This window comes from Pongo pygmaeus, chromosome 17, assembly GCF_028885625.2.
Source record: "Pongo pygmaeus isolate AG05252 chromosome 17, NHGRI_mPonPyg2-v2.0_pri, whole genome shotgun sequence".
Taxonomy (NCBI): domain Eukaryota; kingdom Metazoa; phylum Chordata; class Mammalia; order Primates; family Hominidae; genus Pongo; species Pongo pygmaeus.
This window is the reverse complement of record NC_072390.2, coordinates 28178178-28202846: the sequence shown is the minus strand read 5'-3', so window position 1 is coordinate 28202846 and position 24669 is coordinate 28178178. Positions and strand designations below refer to the sequence as shown.

Genomic DNA, 24669 nt, shown 5'->3' with positions numbered 1-24669 from the left:
TGCCGTCACCACTTCTTTCCCGACACATTTGGGAGGAAAACCATCTTTACACATTTAGAGGAGAAATACTCACAAACACAATCCGTTTCCATCAGAATGTGCCTCGGTTCACACTCATCGCACCGGAGCCCCGAGGCCCCCAGCCTACAAACGCACTGCCCAGACGTGCGGTCACAGTCACCGTGGACAGAGCCGTGCGGGTTGCAGTCACACTTCTGGCAACTGCCACCTGGTGTTTGAGGGTTCCCATAATAGCCAGAGGAGCACCTACAGAAAGGAAAGGACATAGGTGCGGACAGGATGGTCAATACCAGCTTCTAACTCGCGACAGTAATCATTTCCACCAAATGACATGCAAAGCACAGATCCATTCACCTTGGGAAAACTTGTTCTGGAACAGTAATGAGGTCCTATTTCAATCAAGCACATCCAAATTGATAATGGCTCCCAGATTACTATAGTAAACATGCCCAATACCTTATAAAAGAAACAGAGTGCCCAGGGATTTCCACATGACAATCCACCCATGTACCTTTCACAATGTTTTCCTTCATAGCCCAGGAGACAGGCGTCACAACGGAAATTGTGGTCACCTTCCAAGACACAAGTGGGACTAAAACTGGAGGAAAAGAATTTCTTTTTGAATTTTCAGATATACAATTTCCATCTTTCCTTAAGGTACTTATTCATTACTCTTAGGACACACCATACTGGTCTCAAAGTTATGTGATTACACATAGCTTTTTAGAACTTACAATCTACCTGGCAAAAAGAAGGAAAATAAAAGTAATCAGTAAGTGCACGCACATCTTGTATCCAAAAGACATTCATAAGACCCTGTCCAGGGACAATCATGTGAATGTTAAGTGGAAGAAGACTGACCTTAGGGATTATCACTAATTGGCCACCCAACAAGAGAGTGTCCCAAGGAAAAAGGGTCTTTGTTTACTAAGTGATAAGGTGGTAAGAGAGCTGACACAACTATGAACAAGCATGAAAAACAGCAGCGGGAAGATGGCTGAACACACACTGATGAAAAGAACTTTACTGACTGTAATGAAAGGCGAGGAAGGCAAGCCAGGCAAGCAAAGGCAAGGAAGTAGGGCGGAACTGGAGAATCGATGCACCTAAAGACAGGCAGGGAGTTATGTGGTAGGCTGCCAGAAGCAAAATGACAGAGCCTCTCAAAGTTTAATCATTGACTGGGATTTGATCTCCTCATTCATGGATTTCTGCTTTTGTTTTACTCCTTTTTCTCAACATCCTCTACCCTCTGCCTTCACGTTTTAAATTACCAATGCGCCATCTAGAGGCTGAGCTGGGTGCATGCAAACTACTGGAGACAGCAATAAAAAACAAAACCGGTTAGAGCCAAGTCTGGTTCCTTTTCGTTAGCAAGATGAAGTTTCCAGCGTCAGTTATTAGCCCCATACCACTTCTGACTCTTTTTCCTCCTTAAAATAGTAATGGAATAGACTTCAGTGGAAACAAAATATGTAGAAAATACAGCATGTGTTTTAGGGCATCTGAGATTCAGAGCACGCACGAATGTTCACATCCTCACAATCTCTTCCTGATAGCACAAACTTTATTAATGCGGACTTTGGGGATGTTTATAACCTTTTTATGATTGAAGAAGTAAAATATTCAAACAGTACAGAAACGTGCAAAGTAGTAGGGTAGAATGTCCTTCCCAATACTTCTCTGGGCACATATAGCCACCTATAATATGGGTATGAATAGACATGTGGATATGAATTTTTTCCAAAATGGCATCACACTACATATTCAATTACATACTTCAATTGGCCATTTCTCCAATTCTGTGCCTACAGATATACCTTATTCTTTTCTCCGTGTTTGTAAAATATTTCACTCTAGGAATGTAACACAATGTATATAATCAATTCCCTGTAAGTAGATATTTCCGTTTTCCCCCTATTCCTCATGAGTACAAGCAATGCAAAAACACATCCATCTTTACTCACACATGCAAGCATTTCTATAGCATAGACTACAGAAGTGGAATTGACAAGTCAAAATTTTTATATATACATTTAATATAAAAAATAAGCACTAGTAACAACAAATTTTAGGATGCTTCATAGCTTGCAAGGGAAGTGTACATAGTGCCTCTCATTTGGTACTCACCATCAGGCATCACTTACTTGGAGGCAATAAAAAACAGAAGATTCAGACAAATATTAAAAGGAATACTTCATTGCAGTATACCAAAAGTTAACACTTGATCTTTATATGTTCAATACCTTGCCAAATATTCTAATTAATAATAAAATATTATTGATGAGTTATAATTTTCATTTGAACCAAAGAGGATTCTTTGATATTCTAATTCCCACTTAAAATTTCTGGTTCCCTTTTGCATTCAGATAATTCTGTACAAGCATCATGAGTACAAGGTAGAAACTAGTCCCAATTTTATCACCATGTGGCATTTCAGCACTTAGGCACCAGCTTATATAAACTCTTACCCCATTCTCTTAAATGGTAATTGGGTTCTTTTGCATCATTATCAATAAAATTAATAATAATTTATCTCCATGCAGATTGGATACATATGCTGTGGGCTAAAATGAGTCTTAAAAAACAAAACCTAAAAGTCCTTTCTTTAATTGCTTCCATCCAAACATCCAACACCAAAACAGATACTTTGCTTTTGAAAAGATTCTCTTCCAATGCTTTTGAGAATGAACACCTTTTCTTAAAATTAGCCTTTTGCAACCAATGGAGAATATTCATTAACAACAGACCACTCAAAGACCCTTGAAAATGAGGCTGAACTGGAAGCAGCCCTGGGCAACCCAGCATGCCAGCTGCACCTGTGGGGACTCACCTGGCAGGAGGGCTGTGAGGACAGGCACACGGAGCACAGTCACTTGCTGAGCCAGTCACCTTCCCGTAGTAACCAGAAGCACACACATCACAATGGTCACCTGCTGTGTTATCGCCACAGTTCTGGGAGCCCACATTTAAAGGAAGGGGGAAAAAATGGGAAATTGTTAGAAATCATTCTTATCTGGTAATAGCTAAGCACTGCCACGTTTTATATCAGCTAGCTTTTAAAAATATTCTTCAGGAAAGGGGAGCATTTTCCTCCATATTCTTAAAATCCTGAAAACATTTCCAGCTCTGTGGCTTTCATTCATCCTAAGGCTGCATTCATCCAATACAGCCAATAAATTACTAGTACATTCTTCTTAAGGAAAATAGACACAGGAGCCCTAAAAGCAGTTTGCAGAACCTTAAAACAGATTTAAAATATTTAGCGCCCCAAAAAACAATTTGAAGCACCAGTTTTGCACATAGCCAGGGTTCAACAACCACATGTAAGGAGGTGAAGAATGGATAGATGATTTAGGAAATGGACAATGAGGGAAGAAAACTCATGGTTTTAGAGCACCAGTGATAGATTACTGCAACCAATAACTAACTTCCAGTTAATTTTTTTCTTTTTTTTTTTTTTAGAGATGAGGTCTCCCTGTGTTGCCCAGGCTGGAGTGCAGTGGTGCAATCATAGCTCACTGTAGCTTTGACCTCCCAGGCTCAAGTGATTCTCCTGCCTCAGCCTCTTGAGTAGCTGGGAGCAGAGGCATACGCCACCATGTTTGTCTAACTTTTAACATTTTTTGTACAGATAGGGGGTCTTGCTATGTTGCCCAGGCTGGTCTCAAACTCCTGGCCTCAGGTGATCCTCCTGCCTCAGCCTCCTAAGTAGCTGGGAGGACATGCACGAGCCACCCCATGTGGCATTTCCAGTTAAATTTTATATCATTCTTTGGACCTATGGTCTACCTATTAAAAAGGGTACACTTTTTTTTTTTTGAGACGGAGTCTCACTCTGTCGCCCAGGCTGGAGTGCAGAGGCATGATCTCGGCTCACTGCGAGCTCCACCTCCTGGGTTCACGCCATTCTCCTGCCTCAGCCTCCTGAGTAGCCGGGACTACAGGCACCCACCACCATACCTGGCTAATTTTTTTTTTTTTTTTTTAGTAGAGACAGGATTTCACCGTGTTAGCCAGGATGGTCTCGATCTCCTGACCTTGTGATCTGCCTGCCTCGGCCTCCCAAAGTGCTGGGATTACAGGCGTGAGCCACCGTGCCCGGCCAAAAAGTGTACACATTTTTAAAGCTACAAGAACAAGCAGTTCTTGCCATCTGATTCCAATTTGAAATTGGCATTTGCTCAATTCATCTCTATTTACTCAGCCACTGGGCCCAAGATTCCATGTCTGATGCAGTTGAATAGGTTTCCAGGACCAGTGAGGAACCCCTGAGCAAACTCCCAGGCTGACTCACACTTTTATCTTTGGCAGTGAGAGGTGATACAGAAAGACATCTTGTTACATGTTAAAAAAGACTATTTTAAGTTCATTTAAATGTTTTTAAAATTCTAGTAATTTTCATTTTAAAGTTCTATTCCTATTTTTTTCCCTGATGAGGATAAATTTTACTGGGATCCACCTGACCTCTCAAACTGATCTCTCTTTAGAAGTAAAATTTGTAATCTCTCTCTTGAAAAGTAAATGTGTTAAAGACACGTGTTAATGGCATGGCCTAAACCTGACAATGAATAAATACTAGATGATGAGAGAGAATTAAAGATTTTCAGGTTTTCCATGGCTAACACCAACTCCCCCTGACACACGACAGACTGTGGGCTCCCTAGAGAAGCAAAGACAAGCTGCCCCAAGAGTGGCAGGGAAACAAGGACCTCCTAATGAGAACCAAAGTGTGGGCTGAATTTGTTGCTATGGGAAATGCACAGAGAATGCCTGCCAATATTTCACTGATGTAAAAAGGTTCAGTCGTATCTCCCAGAAGGCGGTGGTAGGGAGTGGGTAACCAGGAAGACGAGCTCCCAAGCTACTGCCCTTGTCCTCAGTCTCCCCAGCCCCTTCCAAGTCATACTTCCAATCAGTCACTTTTTTTTTGAGGTGGAGTTTCGCTCTTGTTGACCAGGCTGGAGTGTAATGGCGCGATCTCGGCTCACTGCAACCTCTGCCTCCCGGGTTCAAGTGATTCTTCTGCCCCAGCCTCCCGAGTAGCTGGGATTACATGCATTAGCCACCACGCCTGGCTAATTTTGTATTTTTAGCAGAGATGGGGTTTCTCCATGTTGGTCAGGCTGGTCTCAAACTCCCGGCCACAGGTGATCCGCCCACCTTGGCCTCCCAAAGTGTTGGTATTACAGGAGTGAGCCACCACACCCAGCCCCAATCATTTTTATGATAACACCAAATGCCCAGTGACCTGAACATCCTATATACTAATGACAAAATCAGATCCAAAAAGGTCTTCATATCTACCTGTACAATAAGCACAGGGGGAGTGCTTAGGAGATTATGTTGAAGGGAAATGAACTGCACTAAACCACAAAAGGATTCAAAAAACTGAGGACAGAAGGGAAGGTCCTGAGCTCAAAGAGCAAGGAAGAAGGGACTGAGGCACTATATTGGTTGGAAGAGTGCAAGGGTCTTGTGTCTAGTCAATGCCATGAGGCAGCAGTGACAGGGCGGGCATGACTACCTTGTCCAGGCTGTACCGTGGCGACACAGCACCTCGAGTTAAGGAGGGAAGCTCCCACCGACTCCGGGAGCAAAGGCATTAGGCTCAGGGCAGGATACCGAAGACAGACAGTGACATGCACACCCCAGGCTGGTGAATGGACCCATGGCCACTCCATCTGGCCTCCAGGCATGTGAGGGTACGTGACTTGGAGGGCTGAAGATTCAGGGCCTTTAGACATGGGAAAGAGGGATTTGATCAAGTAGTTTCACAAGGTATTTGTTAAGATCCCATCACTTTTCATGAATAATCTGAACTCATGGTTTATCTCAACAGCTCCAAAGAATAAAACTGCACCAACAGATGCATGGTCCAGGGGCACCAGCTTCAGGAAGAATAAGAGCTGCCCAAAGATGAGCTGAGCTGTTTTGGGAGTGAGCTCCCCATTATTGCAGGCATGTAAAATGTACACTAAATTACTGCCTGGCATGGCTGTTACAGTTCAGACTTAATATCTGAAGGGAGAGCAGGGCGTGATGGCTCATGCCTGTAATCCCAGCACCTTGGGAGGCCAAGGCAGGCAGATCATTTGAGGTCAGGAGTTCGAAACCAGCCTGGCCAACATGGTGAAACCCTGTCTGTACTAAAAATACAAAAATTAGCTGGGTGTGGTGGCAGGCGCCTGTAATCTCAGCTACTCGGGAAGCTAAGGCAGGAGAATCGCCTGAAGCCAAGAGGCAGATGTTGCAGTGAGCAGATTGCACCATTGCACTCCAGCCTGGGTAACAGAGCAAGCCTCCATCTCGAAAAAAATAATAATAATAATAAAATCTGAAGGGACTCTGACAAGAATAGAAGGACCATTGCAACCCTGAAATCCCATCCTCTAAGCCCAAACACCATTTTTTGTTTACAATGGGTTTCAGTGACAGGAACTGTCAATAAGCAGTGACCGTGAATGAAGAAGTCCCTAGGGACAAACACAGAATACAGATCTGTAAAAAGCGGGAAAACCAGAATCAAAATGTGGCAGGAGGCAGGTTGGGAGCCCACAGTCCTAATTCGTCTGTTTTGCCTCCAGTGTTTCCTTGTGATTGGGCCACACCCTGGATCTCCAAGGCTTCGGGTGTGTCCTTGGTGGGCAGCTCATTTCCCTTCAATGCATTGTTTTACCCAAGGCGAGTTAATCTTGGAACAATTAGTAATCAATGTTTCCACCTGAGTTATTGTAAAGCATGAGCCTTCAGGAGTAGGAAACGAATATCTGATTATTTTGTTATCTGCCTCATTGGCTTAAGCTAAATCATGGACACAGGAGTTTGTCCTCAGTCAGGGATGCGAGGCTTCTGTCGGGGCTGCTTAATCGTTTACAGTGGTCAGAGCGCCCCATGTGTCCCCAAGACCAATCTTGGCCTAGGAGAAGGTGGCTGAGAGGCAAACACACACTAACATGTGAATAATGTGCTGTTATCATCCCCTAGAGAATATGCATTTTTTAAAAAAATGCAAGGAGAGGGCAATACTTTACACAGAGAAATACATTTTCAACACTGGCATTAACTTATTTTAAAATTCCCACGTGAGCCCCCAAACTTCATCGTATACAGTTCTCATCTATTTTGACTACAGCAACCACTACTGCAATTAAAAACAAGGCATGCAACTACAGTCATGCATCACTTAAAGATGGGGATACTGCCTGAGAAATGCATCCCTAGCTGATTTTGTCACGGTGTGAACGTCATAGAGTGCACTTATACAAACCTGGATGGCACAGCCTACTACATGCCTAGGCCATATGGTAGAGCCTATTGCTTCTGGGCCACAAACCTGTCCAGCATGTTACCATACTGAATACTGTAGGCAATTGCAACACAATAGGAAATATTTGTGCATCTAACTATATCTAACATGGAAAAGGTACAGTAAAAACACAGAATTATAATCTTATCAGACCACTGTCCTATACGTGATCTGTTGTGATGGAAATGTCATTATTTGGTGCACGACTGTAATTCCCAAATTGATGCCCACAGACAAATTCATCAAGAAAGGAAAATTTACAAAAGAATTTCCACTGATAAGGTCAGAACCACTAAGCTATGCCTTCCTCAAGGAAACAGGTTTATATTTTATATTTAGCTAAATTTAACCTCTCACTAAACCAAGGCACGGCTAGGACTTAGACCAGATATCTGACACTCAGCGTCCACTTTACTGCTAACCTCAGGCAAGCACCCCCACAAACCAGCATACCAGACACTTCCCGGTGTCAGGGTCACAGGTGTCACTATGGTTGTTGCAACTGCAGGGCACACAAGGAGCAATCAGAGGGCGCGGTCCCCTGTCACTCCCTGCTGGGAGCTTCCCTCTGTGGTACCCAGGGGCACAGTCCTGAGGGGATGCAAAAGGGAGGACAAAAAAGTCTGATTAATAAGTGAGTGAAGGACTTGAATAGACATTTCTCCAAAGGAGACATACAAACGGCCAACAGGTATATGAAAAGAAGTTCAACATCTCTATCATCAGAGAAATGCAAATGAAAAAACACAAGGTGATACCACCTCACATCTGTTAGGATATCAACTATCAAAAAAAAAACCTAACAAGTATTGGTGAGAAACTGGACCTTGTATACTGCTGGTGAGAATGGAAAATGGCACAGTAAAAACCAGCAGCTATACCATTTCCATCTCTCCAAAGATGGAAAATACAAGTACCATGTGATTCTGCAAGTCCACTTTTGGGTACACATCCAAAAGAACTGAAAGCAGAATCTCAAAGAGATATTTGAACCCCTACGTTCATAGCAGCATTATTCACAATAGCCAAGACGGGGAAGCCACCCAAGTTTACTCATTGACAGATTAATGAATAAGCAAAATGTGGCATGTATGTACAATGGAATCATTCAGCCTTAAAAAGGAGGGAAATTCTGACACATGCCACAACATGGATGAGCCTTGAGGACATTATGCTAAGTGAAACAAGCCATTCGCAAAAAGACAAATTCTGTATTACTCCACTTATTTTATTTATTTATTTATTTATTTATTTATTTATTTATTTTTGAGACGGAGTATCTCTCTGTCACTCAGGCTGGAGTGCAATGGCTTGATCTCGGCTCACTGCAGCCTTCACCTCCCAGGTTCAAGTGATTCTCCTGCCTCAGCCTCCTGAGTAGCTGGGATTACAGGCATGTGCCATGTATTACATATGTCATATAAGAGGGCCGTAGAGTGGTCAAATACATAGAGACCAAAAGGAGAATGGTGGTTGTGGGGGACTGGGGAGACAGGAAATGGGGAGCTAGTGTTTAATGAGCACAGAGTTTGCGTTTGGGATGATAAAAAGTTCTGAGGATGATAGTGGTGGCAGTTGTACGACAATGTGACTGTACTTAACACAACTAAACTGTACCCTGAAGAATGGTTAAGATGGAAGATTTTGTTATGTACATTTTACCAACATTAATTTTTAATTCAAAAAGAGAAAAAATGATATAGTAGATACACATAAGTTCTGTTCGTCTCTTGGAGTTGCTATAACAAGCACATTTCAACTCAAACCCAGGAAATAGACTTTGACTAGAGTCTCCCTACCTGACATGAGAATCCCACAGTGCCAGGAGGACAGACACAATTCTCTAAAAGAGATGCAACCTCTTCTTCTGGGTGCAGCTTTTCAGCCTTTCTGCCAACCTCCATTGAAATGTCTGAGATTCTGTGCAGCCGTCACATTAAGAAGAGAGGAAATGCTAACATTTGAAAAACTTTCTAGAAACATAGCACATGACCTAACATTTGCATATATATGAAACCAGAGCTTTCTTCCCCGTTTGGAGTAGTTCCCGCTTGTGATTACAGGTGAAGTGTGTTAAAGCGCATTAGTAACTGTCATGATACACTTTAGACATTTTAGAATTTAAAAATAATGTGACACAAGTACAACGAAAAGACCTCTTGAAGTGCTGATTTGGCCAAGACCTAATGGCCTTCTTTATGGGCTGAAGTATTAGATGAGTAGGTGACAGCATTCTTTATACATCATTACGAAGACATGAGCATTTCAGTTTTCACGGGCAGAAATAGCAATCTTTTTTTTTTGCATTTTATCTTCAGCCAAGATTCCACCATTATGTCCTTATATTTTATATCGACATCAGCATGCTAGGTGGATACTTTAAGTTATAACTCACACATTCCATAATGATATTAACATTTAACAATGTTTTAGTAAGGAACTGAACTACATGGATTAATAAGAATAGTAGGTAATGGAAGTGGAGTGAGTCAAATTCTTTCAGTTTGCTTTCAAATATGAAAATAACAGTCAAAATTCTAGAAGCTCCAAGTACCTGCTCTGCTGTAATCCTTGACCATACGATGCCTTGATGAGGATGTACTCAATATCGCTAAGGACAGACATAAAATCCTCTCGCGTGACAGGTTTTTCAGAAACAGAGTTAAAATATTTCCAAAAATTCTGTAGAATGAGAAACACATTCAATTAAGCTCAGAGGCCAAATTCTGACAGGCATAAAACTTACAAAGAATAAATTCTTTTATAAATTTCTCCAGAAATGAGCCGTGTTCTGTGCATGCCGCTGAGTGTTACTGACAAAGACCGCCTGAAACCTCCATGGGCAGGTGCAGTGTCAGTCCCATTTATCAATAGATACGCATTACCTAAGGCAGTGCCAGCCACACAGTGAACATCCAGTAAACATCTGCTGGAAGAACAGACACTTCCCAAATCTGAGGATGTCCAAAGTCTCCTGTACCACTATCTCTATGCAGGTTGAAAATAGTACGCGAAGATAAAGAATTTAAAATAGTACGCGAAGATAAAGAAATTAAGATAAAACAGTACGCGAAGATAAAGAATTTAAGATGCAGTGCCTACTAAATTGACATAAGCCTAATATACATTTCTTGAGAATTTGAAAATCAAACTGTTTTTGGAGATCTTGCTAATCCCACTGGAATTCTGATCCCAGGGTCTTCTTGCTCAGTCTCTTTTTTTTTTGAGAGAGTTTTGCTGTCGCGCAAGCTGGAGTACAGTGGCACAATCTCAGCTCACTGCAACCTCTGCCTCCCAAGTCCAAGCAATTCTCCCATCTCAGCCTCCCAAGTAGCTGGGACTACAGGTGTGCGCCACCATGCCTGGTTAATTTTTGTATTTTTAGTAGAGATGGGGTTTCATCATGTTGGACAGGCTGGTCTCAAACTCCTGACCTCAGGTGATCCACCCACCTCAGCTTCTCAAAGTGGCGGGATTACAGGTGTTAGCCACTGTACCTAGCCGCTCATTCTCTTGTTAATGGCTTTCATCTTTCACTACATCCATAGCAAAGTCAATGTCATTAAGGAACTTCTATGAAAAGATCCCATTATCACCTCTCTCATTGCTACTTCTTGTTCCTGTCTCACTCCATTCTCAGGGGCTGGTGCATCCATGTAAATGACTTGCTTTCTGATCCGACCACCTTTGATGAGAACTTGAGGCTCAAAATTGGAGGTGCCGATGCCATCCAAAGAATAGAAGGCCACGCTGTACTTCAGTTTGCCACCATAGGCCATGAGCTATCAAATAATAAAGCGTTGTTTACTTCTCTGACAAAGCTTTCGTTTAAAAACATTGTATTGCAAGACTGCCACCATATGAGAGAAATCTTGTATCTTAAAAATACATCACATGGGTGAAATTTGTTGTCTGGAATTTGCTTCCTTCTAATTCCATTTAATTATGGATTATTAAGTTGACCTAAGTTACATAGTTCCTTTTGAGAAAACAAACAAAAGTGAGCTCTGAAATAACAAATACAAAACTACCAAATGTGGTAGTGATGCAAATTATTTTCAAGCTCCTTTAAATTAAAAATTTCTCTATCTCCAGGAGCACTGGATGCATATTTGCAAATTGTAAAGATCAGGGTGAATTCATACACAGACTCCAATGTTTATATAAACAAAAATCCAAGTGATGCCTTTCATGATCTTTTATAGTAGTTTTTTCCCCCTCAAATGAGTGATAATTTCTTGAAAAGGGACTCCCAGGCCATAGCACCTAGGTTTGTACCAAGAGCATATCAGTAAACACAGTACAGTCCCATACCATGTAATGACATTTCAGTCAATGACAAACCATATATATGACCATGGTCTCATGAGATTATAATAATAACATTCGCACCTAATGACACATTCCCCTAGAATGTCTCTCCATTGTTAAGTGACACATGACTGTATATGTTTGTTGAATGACTGCTTTAGGAAGAACCAAATTAATACAATGTGGACTTAAAAAACTTTTAAAATTAATGAAAAATTTTAAAGAACCATATACTTGAGGAGATTTTTATAAGCATTGAACTTCTCTGATCCCACTTAAAAGAAGAAATTAATAACCACTTCTTTAAATGACAGGCCGGCCCAGACTATGGTGATTTTAAACAATTTCCGTATCTCCTAGGAAGCGCGGACTGGCTCTCGGCCTGGGTGTGCACCTCACCTGGTCTCCTTGGAACTGCTGCGGCAGCCGCCAGTAAAACGGCTCTGCACGGATGTGCTGCCGGATGGTGGCGGCATCCAGCAGGAAGTCGGGGGCCTGGTAGTAAACCCCCTCGGTCGTGCCCCTCAAGTTACTCTGAGAAACCACACGCGGAAGAGGCTGATCGGAGCCCAGCGTTACCTAAACCACGAAAGGAGGGAAAAGTGCACTTCAAAATACGAACTTTCCACTCCAGTTTTATTCTTTAGATTCCATCGTTTCACAGATGAAACAGCTTCATTATTAAAACAGAAACAGTAAGGACTGTTCCTTTAAACTAAACATCTGGAAGAAAATGAACTGAAAGTGCTTTGAACTACTGCCATTTAGGGCCAAACTGCTGCTACACTGGGGAAATGTTCAACGATATGCAGAAGATGGTAGAGATTTTGCAGTTCTATCTTCTCTCCAATGAAAGCTTTTCACAGATTAGCTAAGGAACAACATGGACAGCCTTTAATCCAAGCTCCATTTACTTCCTCGGTCAGCAGAAGCTGAGCTCTCATGTTCTAACCCAAATTAGCTTCCTAGAATTTCTGATGCCATGAGAGCAAAATTTAATGTGAACACTTGGCTGTGTCTCCCACCTCCCCCCCCCCGCCACCTCCCAGGGGAGTGGGGTTAGAAGCAGAACATTTTGGCTGTGTGTGACTTACTGGGGTCCTCACGTAGCCCTCCAGCTCTGAGCAGAGGTGGGACAGCCCGGAGCAGAAGCAGGGGCTGCAGCCCAGGGGGTTGTCTGCGCGGAGAGCAAAGGTGCCCTCTCGACACTCGTTGCACTGAGGGCCAAAGACATTCTCCTAAAGGGGAGCAAATAAAGGACTCGTTTTGCCTAAAAAAGACATGATTTCTAAACAAACAGAGACAAAATAAAACACAAACATAATTTTAAAAATAATTATAGATGCACAAACATCAGTTTCCCCTAGCCAGGCCCTGAGCTTTCTGAGTGTCAGTTTTCTCAAAGATCCAATCAGTGATTCTCAAATACAGATGATTATCAGAATCATCTTGGAAGTGTTTGGAAAATACAGATTCCCTGATGAGAATGTCCCGAGACAATTCTGGAAGCCGTCTCGAGTCTCCAGGTGATTCTGATGATCCCTGGATGTGAGAGCCACCAGCCAGGTGATTATTATTATTATTATTTAAGACAGAGTCTCGCTCTGTCCCCCAGGCTGGAGTGCGGTGGTGCAGTCTTGGCTCACTGCAACCTCCACTTCCCAGGTTCAAGCGATTCTCCTGCCTCAGCTTCCTGAGTAGCTGGGACTACAGGCGCCCACCATCATGCCCAGCTAATTCTGTATTTTTAGTAGAGATGGGGTTTCACCATGTTGGCCAGGCTGGTCTCGAACTCCTGACCTCAAGTGATTCACCCACCTCAGCCTTCCAAAGTGCTGAGATTACAGGTATGAGCCACCGTGCTTGGCCCAGGTGATTATTAAGACAAGGCCTGCTGCTCTACTCGTCTATCATCACAGCTGTTATCATAAGATGTGGCAGAGTCCGGGTGCAGTGGTTCATGCCTGTAATCCCAGCACTTTGGGAAGTTGAGGCAGACGGATCACCTGAGGTCAGGAGTTCAAGATGTGCGTGGCCAATATGGTGAAACCCTGTCTCTACTAAAAATACAAAAATTTAGCCAGGCGTGGTGGTGGGCACCTCGAGTCCCAGCTACTCGGGAGGCTGAGGCAGGAGAATTGCTTGAACCCAGGAGGCAGAGGTTGCAGTGAGCTGAGATTGTGCCACTGCACTCCAGCCTGAGAGACAGAGCGAGACTCTTTCTCTAAATAAATAAATAAGGCCGAAAACAGGGAGACTGATGCTTCCATTACTCCCAGGCCATGATATCTACATGAGTTTTCCTTCTTATCTCCAGTCACCCATCAGCTCATTACCATCATCAAGCCAGAGGACTCCCATCTCACCACCCATGGGAAAAGGACCAGAGGAGGTGGCTCTGACCTCCTAATAGCAAAGCACATTGGGAAAACTAATGGAAATACACAAAACTTATAATGACATTGAAATCTTACCTCTTAGGAAAATAATAAACCCCGATTTCCTTCAGTGTGGCCAGCACATACGGGAGACCAATAACCTCACAGGGATCACATCACAAATCCCGAAGCCCTGAGATACCTACCTCACCTGCATACTCAAGATATACAGCCCCTCAGTCTCTGGGATATATGATTAAAACCTCAGGGCAGTTTTCAAATCGGTTCCATCAACTGACACTTGTAACAGTAAAAATTCAATTTCAAAAATCATCCATCACTCTAGAGGAGCATAAGAGACTTTGAACTCAGATGCGGAAGGGAGTGTGAACTCACTAGGAAAAGCATCCAAAACCTAGCTGCTTAGGTAAGTAGTCAAAGCCCAGGAGTCATGATGAGGAGCCAGAGAGAGGAAGAAAGAGGAGGACGGATGGTAAATACCTTACAAGGGCAGGCCCCGGTTTCCTCCGCACAGCCGCAGAGACCCTGCTCCAGGTTGCAGGCGTCCCCCGACGTCCCCCTCAGGTCACAGTCACAGGGAACACAGTCAGGAAAATCTCTGTAACCCAAGGAACACTGATCGCAGGCCCGGCCACCAAATTTTGACTTGCACTGGCAATGGCTGGTGACCACATCGCACTGATGATGAGTCGACCCCACGAGACTGCAATTGCAGGCCTGAGAGAAGGGAAAACCAGCTCAATAAAAAGGCAGATTTGACGCTTCCAAGTGTGCACATATTTGAATTACAGGAAAACACTACATGTGGGGAAGTTCTACAGATGAACCATCTCTATCTTGCTATTGCTGCATGGATTCACTTTGCCATGTGCCAACAGGAGACAGGCATTCTGTTGCCGGAAATCTGTGCATCTTAGTGGCACATGTGCACGGGGCCAAAACTGAACTGAAATTAAATCTACTAGGTCAAAACAAGTCTAACAAAATTACTGTAGAAATCAGTCCAGGCACAGTGGTTCATGCCTGTCATTATAGCACTTTGAGATGCAGAAGTGGGAAGATCACTTGAGCCCAGGAGTTTTGAGACCAGCCTGGGCAACATAGTGAGACCCCGTCTCTACAAATAATCAAAAAATTAGCTGGGCATGATAGCACGTGCCCATCCACTTGGGGGGCTGAAGTGGGAGGATTGCTTGAGCCCAAGAGGTCAAGCATGCAGTGCTTGATGGTGCCACTGCACTCCAGCCTGGGTGACATGGCGAGATCCTGTCTCAAAAAAAAAAAAAAAAAAAGTAATTTCCTCGTTTCCAAAACACAAACTATACCCAAATTTAACCAAAGAAGGCTACATAGAAAACTGGAGGCCTCATAGTTTGGACATAAACCCCCAATAAAGTGATTTATTACTTTCTCTTGGAAGAGAGTATACGTTGCACAATATATTAAAGGACACTCAAATATTTTTTGGATTTTCTTTTCTTTTTTTTTTTTTTTTTTTTGAGACAGTCTCACTCTGTTGCCCAGGCTGGAGTGCAGTGGCCCAATCTCGGCTCACTGCAAGCTCCGCCTCCCAGGTTCACGCCATTCTCCTGCCTCAGCCTCCCAAGTAGCTGGGACTACAGGCGCCCGCCACCACGCCCAGCTAATTTTTTTTTTGTATTTTTAGTAGAGACAGGGTTTCACCGTGTTAGCCAGGATGGTCTCAATCTCCTGACCTTGTAATCCACCCATCTCAGCCTCCCAAAGTTCTGGGATGACAGGCGTGAGCCACCACGCCTGGCCATTTTTTGGATTTTCTAACCATCAATATAACAACTATGTTCTTGAAGAAAACCTAGAGTGAGGTGTCTTAAGGGCGTCATGTCTCCCACTTTGATTCCTATCATCTGCACTGAGGTGTATTGTTTTTGTTTTTGATTTTTAAGATAGAGTCTTTCTCTGTCATTCAGGCTGATGTGCAGTGGTGTGATCACAGCTCACTACAGTCTTGAATCCCTAGGCTCAAGTGATCCTCCTGCCTCAGTCTCCCAAGTAGCTGGGACCACAGGCGTGTGCCACACCAGGCTAAATTTTTTTTTTAATCGTTATTTTTTGCAAAGACAGGGTCTTGCTTTGTTGCCCAGGCTGGTCTTGAATTCCTGGCTTCAAATGATCCTCCTGCCTCAGCCTCCCAAAGTGCAGTGATTACAGGTGTGAGCCACTGTACCTGGCCCACATTGTTTTGTTTTTTTTTTTAAACTCACAAAGCTATTCAACAGATTAAAGTCCAGAAAATATATAGAAGAAAAGGCCTGAAACTTGCTACAGCAAAGCAACTCTCAATTAAGCAAGAGCATGGATGACAGCGCTCACCTGGCACCCCACCTCCACATCGTAGCCCCAGTGCCCATCCTCACATTCTTCACACTTCACACCCTGTGTGTGAGGGGGGCAGACACACTCTCCAGTTTCTGGGTCGCAGGTATTCTGAGTGTGTGGGCAGTCACAGGCTGAAATAAAAATGAATGTTGTGTTACAGATCTGGGTGATGTCATTAAAGGGCTAAGAGCTGATGCTGTTATTTCCCTTTTATTAAGAGTCCAAGCCACTCTTCTCACTCCTAAAAGATGCCTCACAATTCCCAAGACCCCTCCATGTCTCATGGAGGTGGCCGGCCCTCCATCTCAGGAGATGCTGAGGGAAGAGGGGAAATGGGGACAGGACAGGGGAAACAGAGAAAAGAGTGAAAAAGCCCTCACTAGGTGATCACAGACGGAGCGAATATTTACTGAGCACTTACTGCAGGCCCAATGCCATGCTGAGGACTTCATATAGAACACTTACACTAACTTCTCAGTGCAGATTCTCACTAGCATCCCCATTTCACAGGTTAGGAAACTGAGGCCAAGCGAAATTAAGTAATGAATCTAAGCTCCCACAATGAGTAGGCGGCAGAGCCATGACCAAAACTTAGGTTTGTACACTGATAGGGATCAGAAACCAGAAAAAAGGTTTGAAATCCTCCAGGGAAAGAAGAGAAAAAGTAAAGGCACTTGACCAACATTAGTTGGAAGTAGAGGGAGGGCCCAAGGAAAGGTCTGGGAATGACTACAAAGTCTCGAACAAGGAAATCAAGGCTTACGTGTACAGCTACCATCCTGATAGGTGTAGAAGCCACGGGCACACCTGTCACACCTTTTCCCTGCCACACCTGGGACGCAGTGACACTGGCCTTCATCCGTGCAGTCATCTGACACGGAGCCTGCCACACTGCAGTTGCAGGGCTGGCAGCCATGGCCTGAGTCCAGCCCATAATAGCCATGCTGTTTCACCAAAGGGGGAGAAAGTGGAAACCAACATACGTTTTAATAAATGACTCCTCATATTAGTATGTTCCAGAACACACACAGGGTATTTCATAGAATCCTAAAGTATTCATGACACCATCCCCATCCCTTTACAAAAAACGTCCACTCTCTAGACAGGCACGGCACTTGTCAGCCACACTTTGTGACATGGTTTGACTCTGTGCCCCCACCCAAATCTCAAATCGAATTGTAATCCGCATGTGTCAAGGAGAGAGTTGATTTAATCATAGGGGCAGCTCCCCATGCTGCTCTGGTGATAGTGAATTCTCATGAGATCTGATGGTTTTATAAGTGTTGACAGTTATTCTCTCCTGCTGCCTTGTAAAGAAAGTGCCTGCTTCCCCTTCCACCATGATTGTAAGTTTCCTGAGGCCTCCCCAACCATGTGAAACTGTGAGTCAATTAAACCTCCTTTGTTGATAAATTCCCCAGTCTTGGGTAGTATCTCTATAGCAGTGTGAGAACAGACTAATACACTTGGGGACTTAGCTCCTTCTCAGTCATGGATTCAATCGCCTCTGTACCAAGGCTAAGGTGTCAGTCACATGCATCTTACCAAGCACTGGTCACACTGCTGTCCAGACACGTTTGGTTTGCAGTCGCAGAGCCCGGTCTCAGGATGGCACACGGCAGAATGGGAGCCTTTCACATGGCATTCACAGGCTAAACACATGCACACAAAGACATATTAACCCTCACTTCTGAGGATGGTTATCATAACATCTGTCATCCCCAAAGGAAAAAAAAAAGAGTAAACTTTCAATGTTTCAAATCACAAAACTAAAAATAATATTATTGGCAATAACTTTAGAAGTTTAGCATTTTTCTGAAGAGTAAACTAAAACAGGGTTAGTGGAAGGATCCGTCACAGGAAAAACACATTGAAGCTATTAAGACAATAATTAGCAAATTCGCTTAACCAATTTCATGACTTCCTTGACATTTTTTAAATGAGCTACAAATTCCCACGAAAAACATGCAATGGAGATTTCAAAATCAACTTAGCCATTTGCTCTGATTCCAATCAGGTACACATTTAATATTTTAAAGCTCAGTTAAAACGTAATCTAAATAAGTACATATTAATATTATATTTCATAATTTAATGAAAAGTATGTTTTCATTAAATATGATATCCCAGTTCTAAGTCATGAGTCATTTGTAGTTTCAGGTCAGATGGTTCCATTTTATCTACAGTTACAACATTGATGCTTAAAGCTACAAAGTCCCCTACCTTTGCAAAGTGATACAATCTTACGGGTCCAAAATATATTTAATCAATATTCACAGGGGAACCCTTAATAAGCACTTCAGTTAGAATATTTAATATGTTGGCTGGGCGCAGTGGCTCATGCCTGTAAACCCAGCACTTTGGGAGGACAAGGAAGGTGGATCACCTGAGGTCAGGCGTTCAAGACCAGCCTGGCCAACGTGGTGAAACCCCGTCTCTACTAAAAATACAAAAATTAGCCAGGCGTGGTGGCACGTGCCTGTAATCCCAGCTACTTGGGAGGCTGAGGCAGGAGAATCTCGTGAACCCGGGAGGCGGAGGTTGCAGTGAGCCGAGATCATGCCACTGCATTCTAGCCTGAGCGACAAGTGTGAAACTCCATCTCAAAACAAACAAACAAAAAAGAACATTTAATATGTTGCCTGACAAAATATCCCACACACTCTTTTTTTTTTGAGATGGAGTGTCGCCCAGGCTCTGTCGCCCAGGCTGGAGTGCAGTGGCATGATTTCAGCTCACTGCAAGCTCCGCCTCCTGGGCTCACGCCATTCTCCTGCCTCAGCCTCCCGAGTAGCTGGGACTACAGGCGCCCGCCACCACACCCAGCTAATTTTTTGTATTTTTAGTAGAGACGGGGTTTCACCGTGTTAGCCAGGATGGTCTCGATCTCCTGACCTCGTGATCCGCCCGCCTCGGCCTTCCAAAGTGCTGGGATTACAGGCGTGAGCCACCGTGCCCGGCCCTGAGACACTCTTTATGAATGTGTGGACTCAGAACATGTACAGTGTGTGTCGTGACATAACAATATAAGAAAAAAGAAAAACTTCACAAATAATGGAAGGCCTAAACAAAACCTGGAGGCTGCAGCAAGAGTGCTGGACACAGGACATGGGAAGGTCAGGGGCAGAGGAAAGGTGCCGGGATCCGCCTCCTTCATGATGTAGGCCAGGCTGGCCGTCTGTTTTCCTGGAGTGGGGGCCTTAACGCTGCAGTCCCACGGGAGGCCCCATTCACCAGCGCCCTTCAGGGACTTGCTCCATCAACCCCGTAGCTGGAACTTGCGGACTCTGCTGCTAACTCCCCAGCACATCCTTCTCCACTGCCCCCATCAAACACAAGACACCCCCTCCCCTTCACCCTCCATCGGAACATCCACCTCCCTGGCACGTCCGTCCAATCCAACTTTCGCATAGTGTCCTCCTGGCCCCTTGTCTGCTACAGCTGTTCTCCCTAAAGTCTCCAGGGATTTCCCAGGCACCAAATTCAGGGAGCAGACTTCGGACCCCCTCTTACCCCATGGCTCTGTGGAAGGGACCCCGTGACCTCCCTCTCCCTTTTGCATCACCCTCTTACTGAGGTATTTGAGACGCCCACTCTCCTGCCTGCCCTCTTGTTTCTCGTGTGTCTCCCCTCCATGTTTCATTTAAAGCCGCCTCTTTCTCTGGGGAATATTTAAAGTTCAATGCAAGTATGATCAACGCAAACTACTGATGATAATTTAAAAAATCATATTCACTGTATGATGTGTCTGTTAGTCTGTGCCTGTCACATTCAGTATTTCTTTGTACTTTCACCACAAACCAAGGAGGGAGGCAAAATAATGTTCTCTATTTTCGGTGTGAAATCTACAACTTGGAAAGATTAGATAACTTTCCATAGGTCACACTGCTATCTATTACTAGTTCTCTCTCTGCAGTAATAATTATTAGGGTAATCGTGTTTTTTTTTTTTTTTTTTTTTGAGACAGGGTCTCAGTCCGTCACCCAGGCTGGAGTGCAGTGGCACAATCTCAGTTCACTGCCACCTCCGCCTCCCAGGCTCAAGTGATCCTCCCACCTCAGCCTCCCAAGTAGCTAGGATTACAGACACTCACCACCACGCCCAGCTAATTTTTGTATTTTTAGTAGAGACGGGGTTTTGCCATGTTGGCCAGGCTGGTCTTGAACTCCTGACCTTAGGTGATTCACCCGCCTCAGCCTCCCAAAGTGCTGAGATTACAGGTGTGAACCACCACGCCTGGCCTATTATAGTAATTCTTAATTAAAATAGTATTTATGTTATAAATAGTACTAATTTAAAACAGTATTATTTTAGGCCAATTACTGAATAGCCAGGTATTTTATATATATTTTAATTCTCAGGAGTAGCTCACAATATAAAAATTATACTCATTTAACTTATTTAATATAAGATTCCTTTAATATTAAGAGTTCTGTGAGGTTTCTCACCACCCTCATCTCCCTTAGCGCTCTACTCTACCTGGACGGCCTGTCCACACCTCCGGCTGCAGCCGCTGCTCCACAGCAGAGGCAGAAGGTGAACCTGATGATCAGTTTCTCCTCCTACCAAGCTTCAAGTGAGTCAGAGTTACAGGGGGTGGGAGGAAACAGAGAAATACTGGGTTGAACTATACGTGCTTGCTTTAGAGAAGGTCAATCACATACAACACCGGCACTTGCACTTGGTTTAACCTAACAGACTATAGTATTATAGAAGAATGGGGGGCCCTACAAGAAGTCCACAGAGGGAACCCTGTTATAGAAATGGAAGGATGGCTTGTGAGATACGCAGAAACAGTTCACAGGACTTTGTCTCATCGAAGCGAGGGGATGCAAGAGAAGGGATGAGAAAGGATAAAAGCTGTAAGTGTTCAGAAACCAGAGACAGCCTAGTCAGCATCAGCCCCACTAGCCCAGGCCCAGACCCAAACCCCAGCTGCTCTAACCGTCCTTCCTCCACCTTCCAACCTGTCATCAAGACCTATTTTACATCTTCTCTTTTATCTCCACGGCGAAGGCCCTACCTGAAGCCCTCATCAATGCTTACCAGAGAGATTCATTTCCGGTCTTGTCTCCTATCCCAACACCCCTGGCAGCCAGTCTCTCCTCAACACTGGCAGCAGGGCGATATTCAAACACACAGCTCCAATCACACCCTGGCCCGCTCCATGTCTGCACAAGTTGCTGGTGAGTCCCAGGACAGGGAGGACGAGGTGACCTCAGCACCTCAACACTGCACAGGAGACCCTTCCGACGTGGCTGCTTCCCACCTGTCAGCCCAAGACCTCCCCTCCCTGTCTCTGTCTTTTCCATTCTGGTCACTCTCTCTCCAGTGTCTACCTCGGGCAGGGCCTGCCCACTTGCCTGGGCCCGTCTTCCCACGCTGGTCACTCTTCTTGGGGCTCTTCTTCCCATCCTTCAAGTCTCAGATGAACAACACCCCCTTCAGGAGGCAGCCCGGGCCACCCTGGGCTGATGGGCCTGCCCACCTCCGTGCCTTCAAGTGCAACCCCCCACAGTCATTCATCCCCTTGACCTTCACAGGCCTGTCCTGTGGCCGCTAACCACACGTGTCTACCAAATGCTGGCGATGTGGCTGATGCAACCGAAGAAACAAATCTCTGAGTTTAAATTTAAATACTGAAGCGGTTTTGTCAACATGGATGCCAATATTAAAGAAAATAATTTTTGGTACAGGATGGAAAACTTTTAAATATGTTTGAACTACCTTTTCAATTGTAAATTTTCTGTAACCTACATGCAGATCAAGTATTTCTGAGGAAAATTTAGCATTCTATTTGAGCTGGGCTATAAAATGTACACTCAATTTTGATGACTCAGTACTAAAAAAGAAAATAAATATTGCTTAATACTTTTAAAACCTGATCACATGACAAAATGCTAATTTTTAATATATCAGCTTAGATAAAATGTATTATTAAAATATATTTCACCTACTTCTTTTTACTATTGAAAAATGTGGCTACTAAAAAATTTTAAATTACATGTGTGGTTTACATTGTATTTCTATTGGACAGCAGTGGTGTGAAAATATAATAATATATTATATTAATATAATATATATTCTATATTATAAAATATAATTGGTTTATTACTAGTAATTATAATAGCTACCATTTATTTCATGTCTAGAACTTTAAATGTTATCACACTGACTTCTCAGAAAGGCCTTGATATACACATATAATTATGTCCATTTTATGAATAACAAAACAGTGCCTCAGAGAGGCTAATAAATTAGCCCAATGTCACACAGTTGGTCCTGGAATAAAACTCACATTAGTCAGACTCCAACGCCTGGATCCGCAGGTATGTTGTTCCCCCATACCATCATCATGTGTAGCTTCCCAGTAGACTTGAACCACAATTTCCCAACTACCTGTCGCAGTTCTTAGTATAGTGTCTGGGAAATACTAGACACTTAATAAACAATGAATAAACGGAGGAATGAATCACCAAGGCTTGCAGTAATGATGAAAAGAAATGACATGAAAATGATAAAAAAAATTCTGTAAATTGTGAAGCATTGTAGAAATACTGTTATCATAATAATCCTGGTATGATAGCCAGTCAAGGTGGCCACCTGCTGGAGATCAGCTTGACTGGCCCAGGGCTGTAAAACATTTCCAATGTCTCCATGTGTGTCTGGGAAAGTATGTTTTCTGTACAGCTGGTGCCCTCTTGTGTCCCCACGTTGTAGCACCATAGTGTGACTGGCATTTATATGAAATACTCAAAATAATTTATAATTGCCACTTTTATTCTTTCACTCCTTCAAAATCTGAGGGCTGAATCATCCCTCCGGCCAGGTCATCTGCTGTATAGGAGAATCTAGTTTTCTCCATGATCCGTAATTTCAAGTCTCAAATTCAGCAGAGTGACATAGCGGTTGGGTAGTTTTGGCACAGAGGGCTAAGATGCACCACACGGTGCTTTACACAGTTTCTGGGGTTACAGTCTTCCATTTCCCACCCTTCATCTTGGAATCCCATCTGCCTCATGCAGCCCCTGAAGCATCTCCCTTACGAATGTGACAGGCTCTGAGCTTCCCCACTTTCATTTCGGCCACTGGGAGCAGAGCCGGAACTCCATCAAGTCACACTGGCCGCTCGAGTGGCAGGCTGCATCTTTCCAGGCCACTGACCCCTGTGGGTTATGACTAACCAAGCTCAGAATAGGGTAGCTAGGGAAGAACTGGGTTGTGCGTCTGCATTTGATCAGAGACACAGCATTAATGCAAGTAACCCTTCAAGAGAGTGTGACCTCCTAGGCCGGGCCCTGTGTGACACATGTGACTATACGGTTGAAGACTTCCTATGGCAATAAACAGCTGACCTGACTTCACACTCGCGTACTCACCGTGGCAGTTCTTGGCTGTCACAGCATCCCCGTAGAACCCGTCAGCACACCTTTCACAGTGGGCGCCGTCTGTGTTCCCCAGGCACTTCAGGCACTCCCCGGTGACTGAGTCACAGCGACCAGCCTCCGAGGGGTCCACATTGCCGCTGCAGTCACAGGGAACACAAGATTCGCCAGGCACGGTTGGGTTTCCATAGTAACCATCTGCACATCTGTATCAAAGATTGAAAGCAGCATCAGACAAATGCAATTACTTAAGGCCTTACCGCACTATCCAGGGACTCCCTGAATGGCTAATAAATCAGACGGACTCTGTTCCCTGAGATTTACTGTGAAAGGGATACAACTCCACACTCGGGCATTCCCAGATCTCCTTCACCTGTCGTGATGAAGAGGGAGAGCGTCCAAAATGAGGCACAAATCCAGGGGACGTGCACCCGTGTCCAGGGCCAACTCTGACCCACCGCTGACCACTCCGGATGCCACACAGCCTCCTACAGGCTCAGCCAGAGCTGGGCACTGAGACGCACACATGGGAAAGACAGCACTGGCTTTCAGGAGCCAGAAGACAGCTACTAAACCAAACCACCTGTCATCCCCAGAACAGCCCGGAGCAATGGGATATTCAAATGTGTGAACCACAGATACCGACTCCTTGCTGCTTCCTATTGTTTTTGTTTTGTTTTGTTTTTTGAGATAGAGTCTCACTCTGTCTCCTAAGCTGGAGGGCAATGGCGCAATCTCCACTCATTGCAACCTCCACCTCCCAAGTTCAAGTGATTCTCCTGCCTCAGCCTCCCAAGTAGCTAGGATTACAGGCACCCGCCATCATGCCCAGCCTTTTGTTTTGTTTTGTTTTTGTAGAGACGGGGTTTTACCATGTTGGTCAGGC

At 44.1% G+C, this 24669-nt stretch overlaps 1 protein-coding gene across 2 annotated transcripts in view; it reads right to left on the bottom strand.

Moving 5' to 3' along the window:
* LAMA1 (laminin subunit alpha 1) overlaps nt 1-24669 on the bottom strand; it is a 180859-nt gene that overhangs the window by 57302 nt on the left and 98888 nt on the right. For both annotated transcript variants that reach the window (XM_054461177.2, XM_054461178.2), the window contains exons 19-32: nt 23778-23989; nt 17944-18050; nt 17162-17342; nt 16393-16529; nt 14521-14757; nt 12736-12879; nt 12041-12220; nt 10927-11112; nt 9885-10012; nt 9130-9250; nt 7784-7921; nt 2855-2976; nt 533-619; nt 74-267 (exon numbers count right to left, since the gene is read on the bottom strand). In XM_054461177.2, coding sequence (XP_054317152.2) covers nt 74-267; nt 533-619; nt 2855-2976; nt 7784-7921; nt 9130-9250; nt 9885-10012; nt 10927-11112; nt 12041-12220; nt 12736-12879; nt 14521-14757; nt 16393-16529; nt 17162-17342; nt 17944-18050; nt 23778-23989 — 2174 coding nt within the window. The remainder of the gene's footprint in view (nt 1-73; nt 268-532; nt 620-2854; nt 2977-7783; nt 7922-9129; nt 9251-9884; nt 10013-10926; nt 11113-12040; nt 12221-12735; nt 12880-14520; nt 14758-16392; nt 16530-17161; nt 17343-17943; nt 18051-23777; nt 23990-24669) is intronic.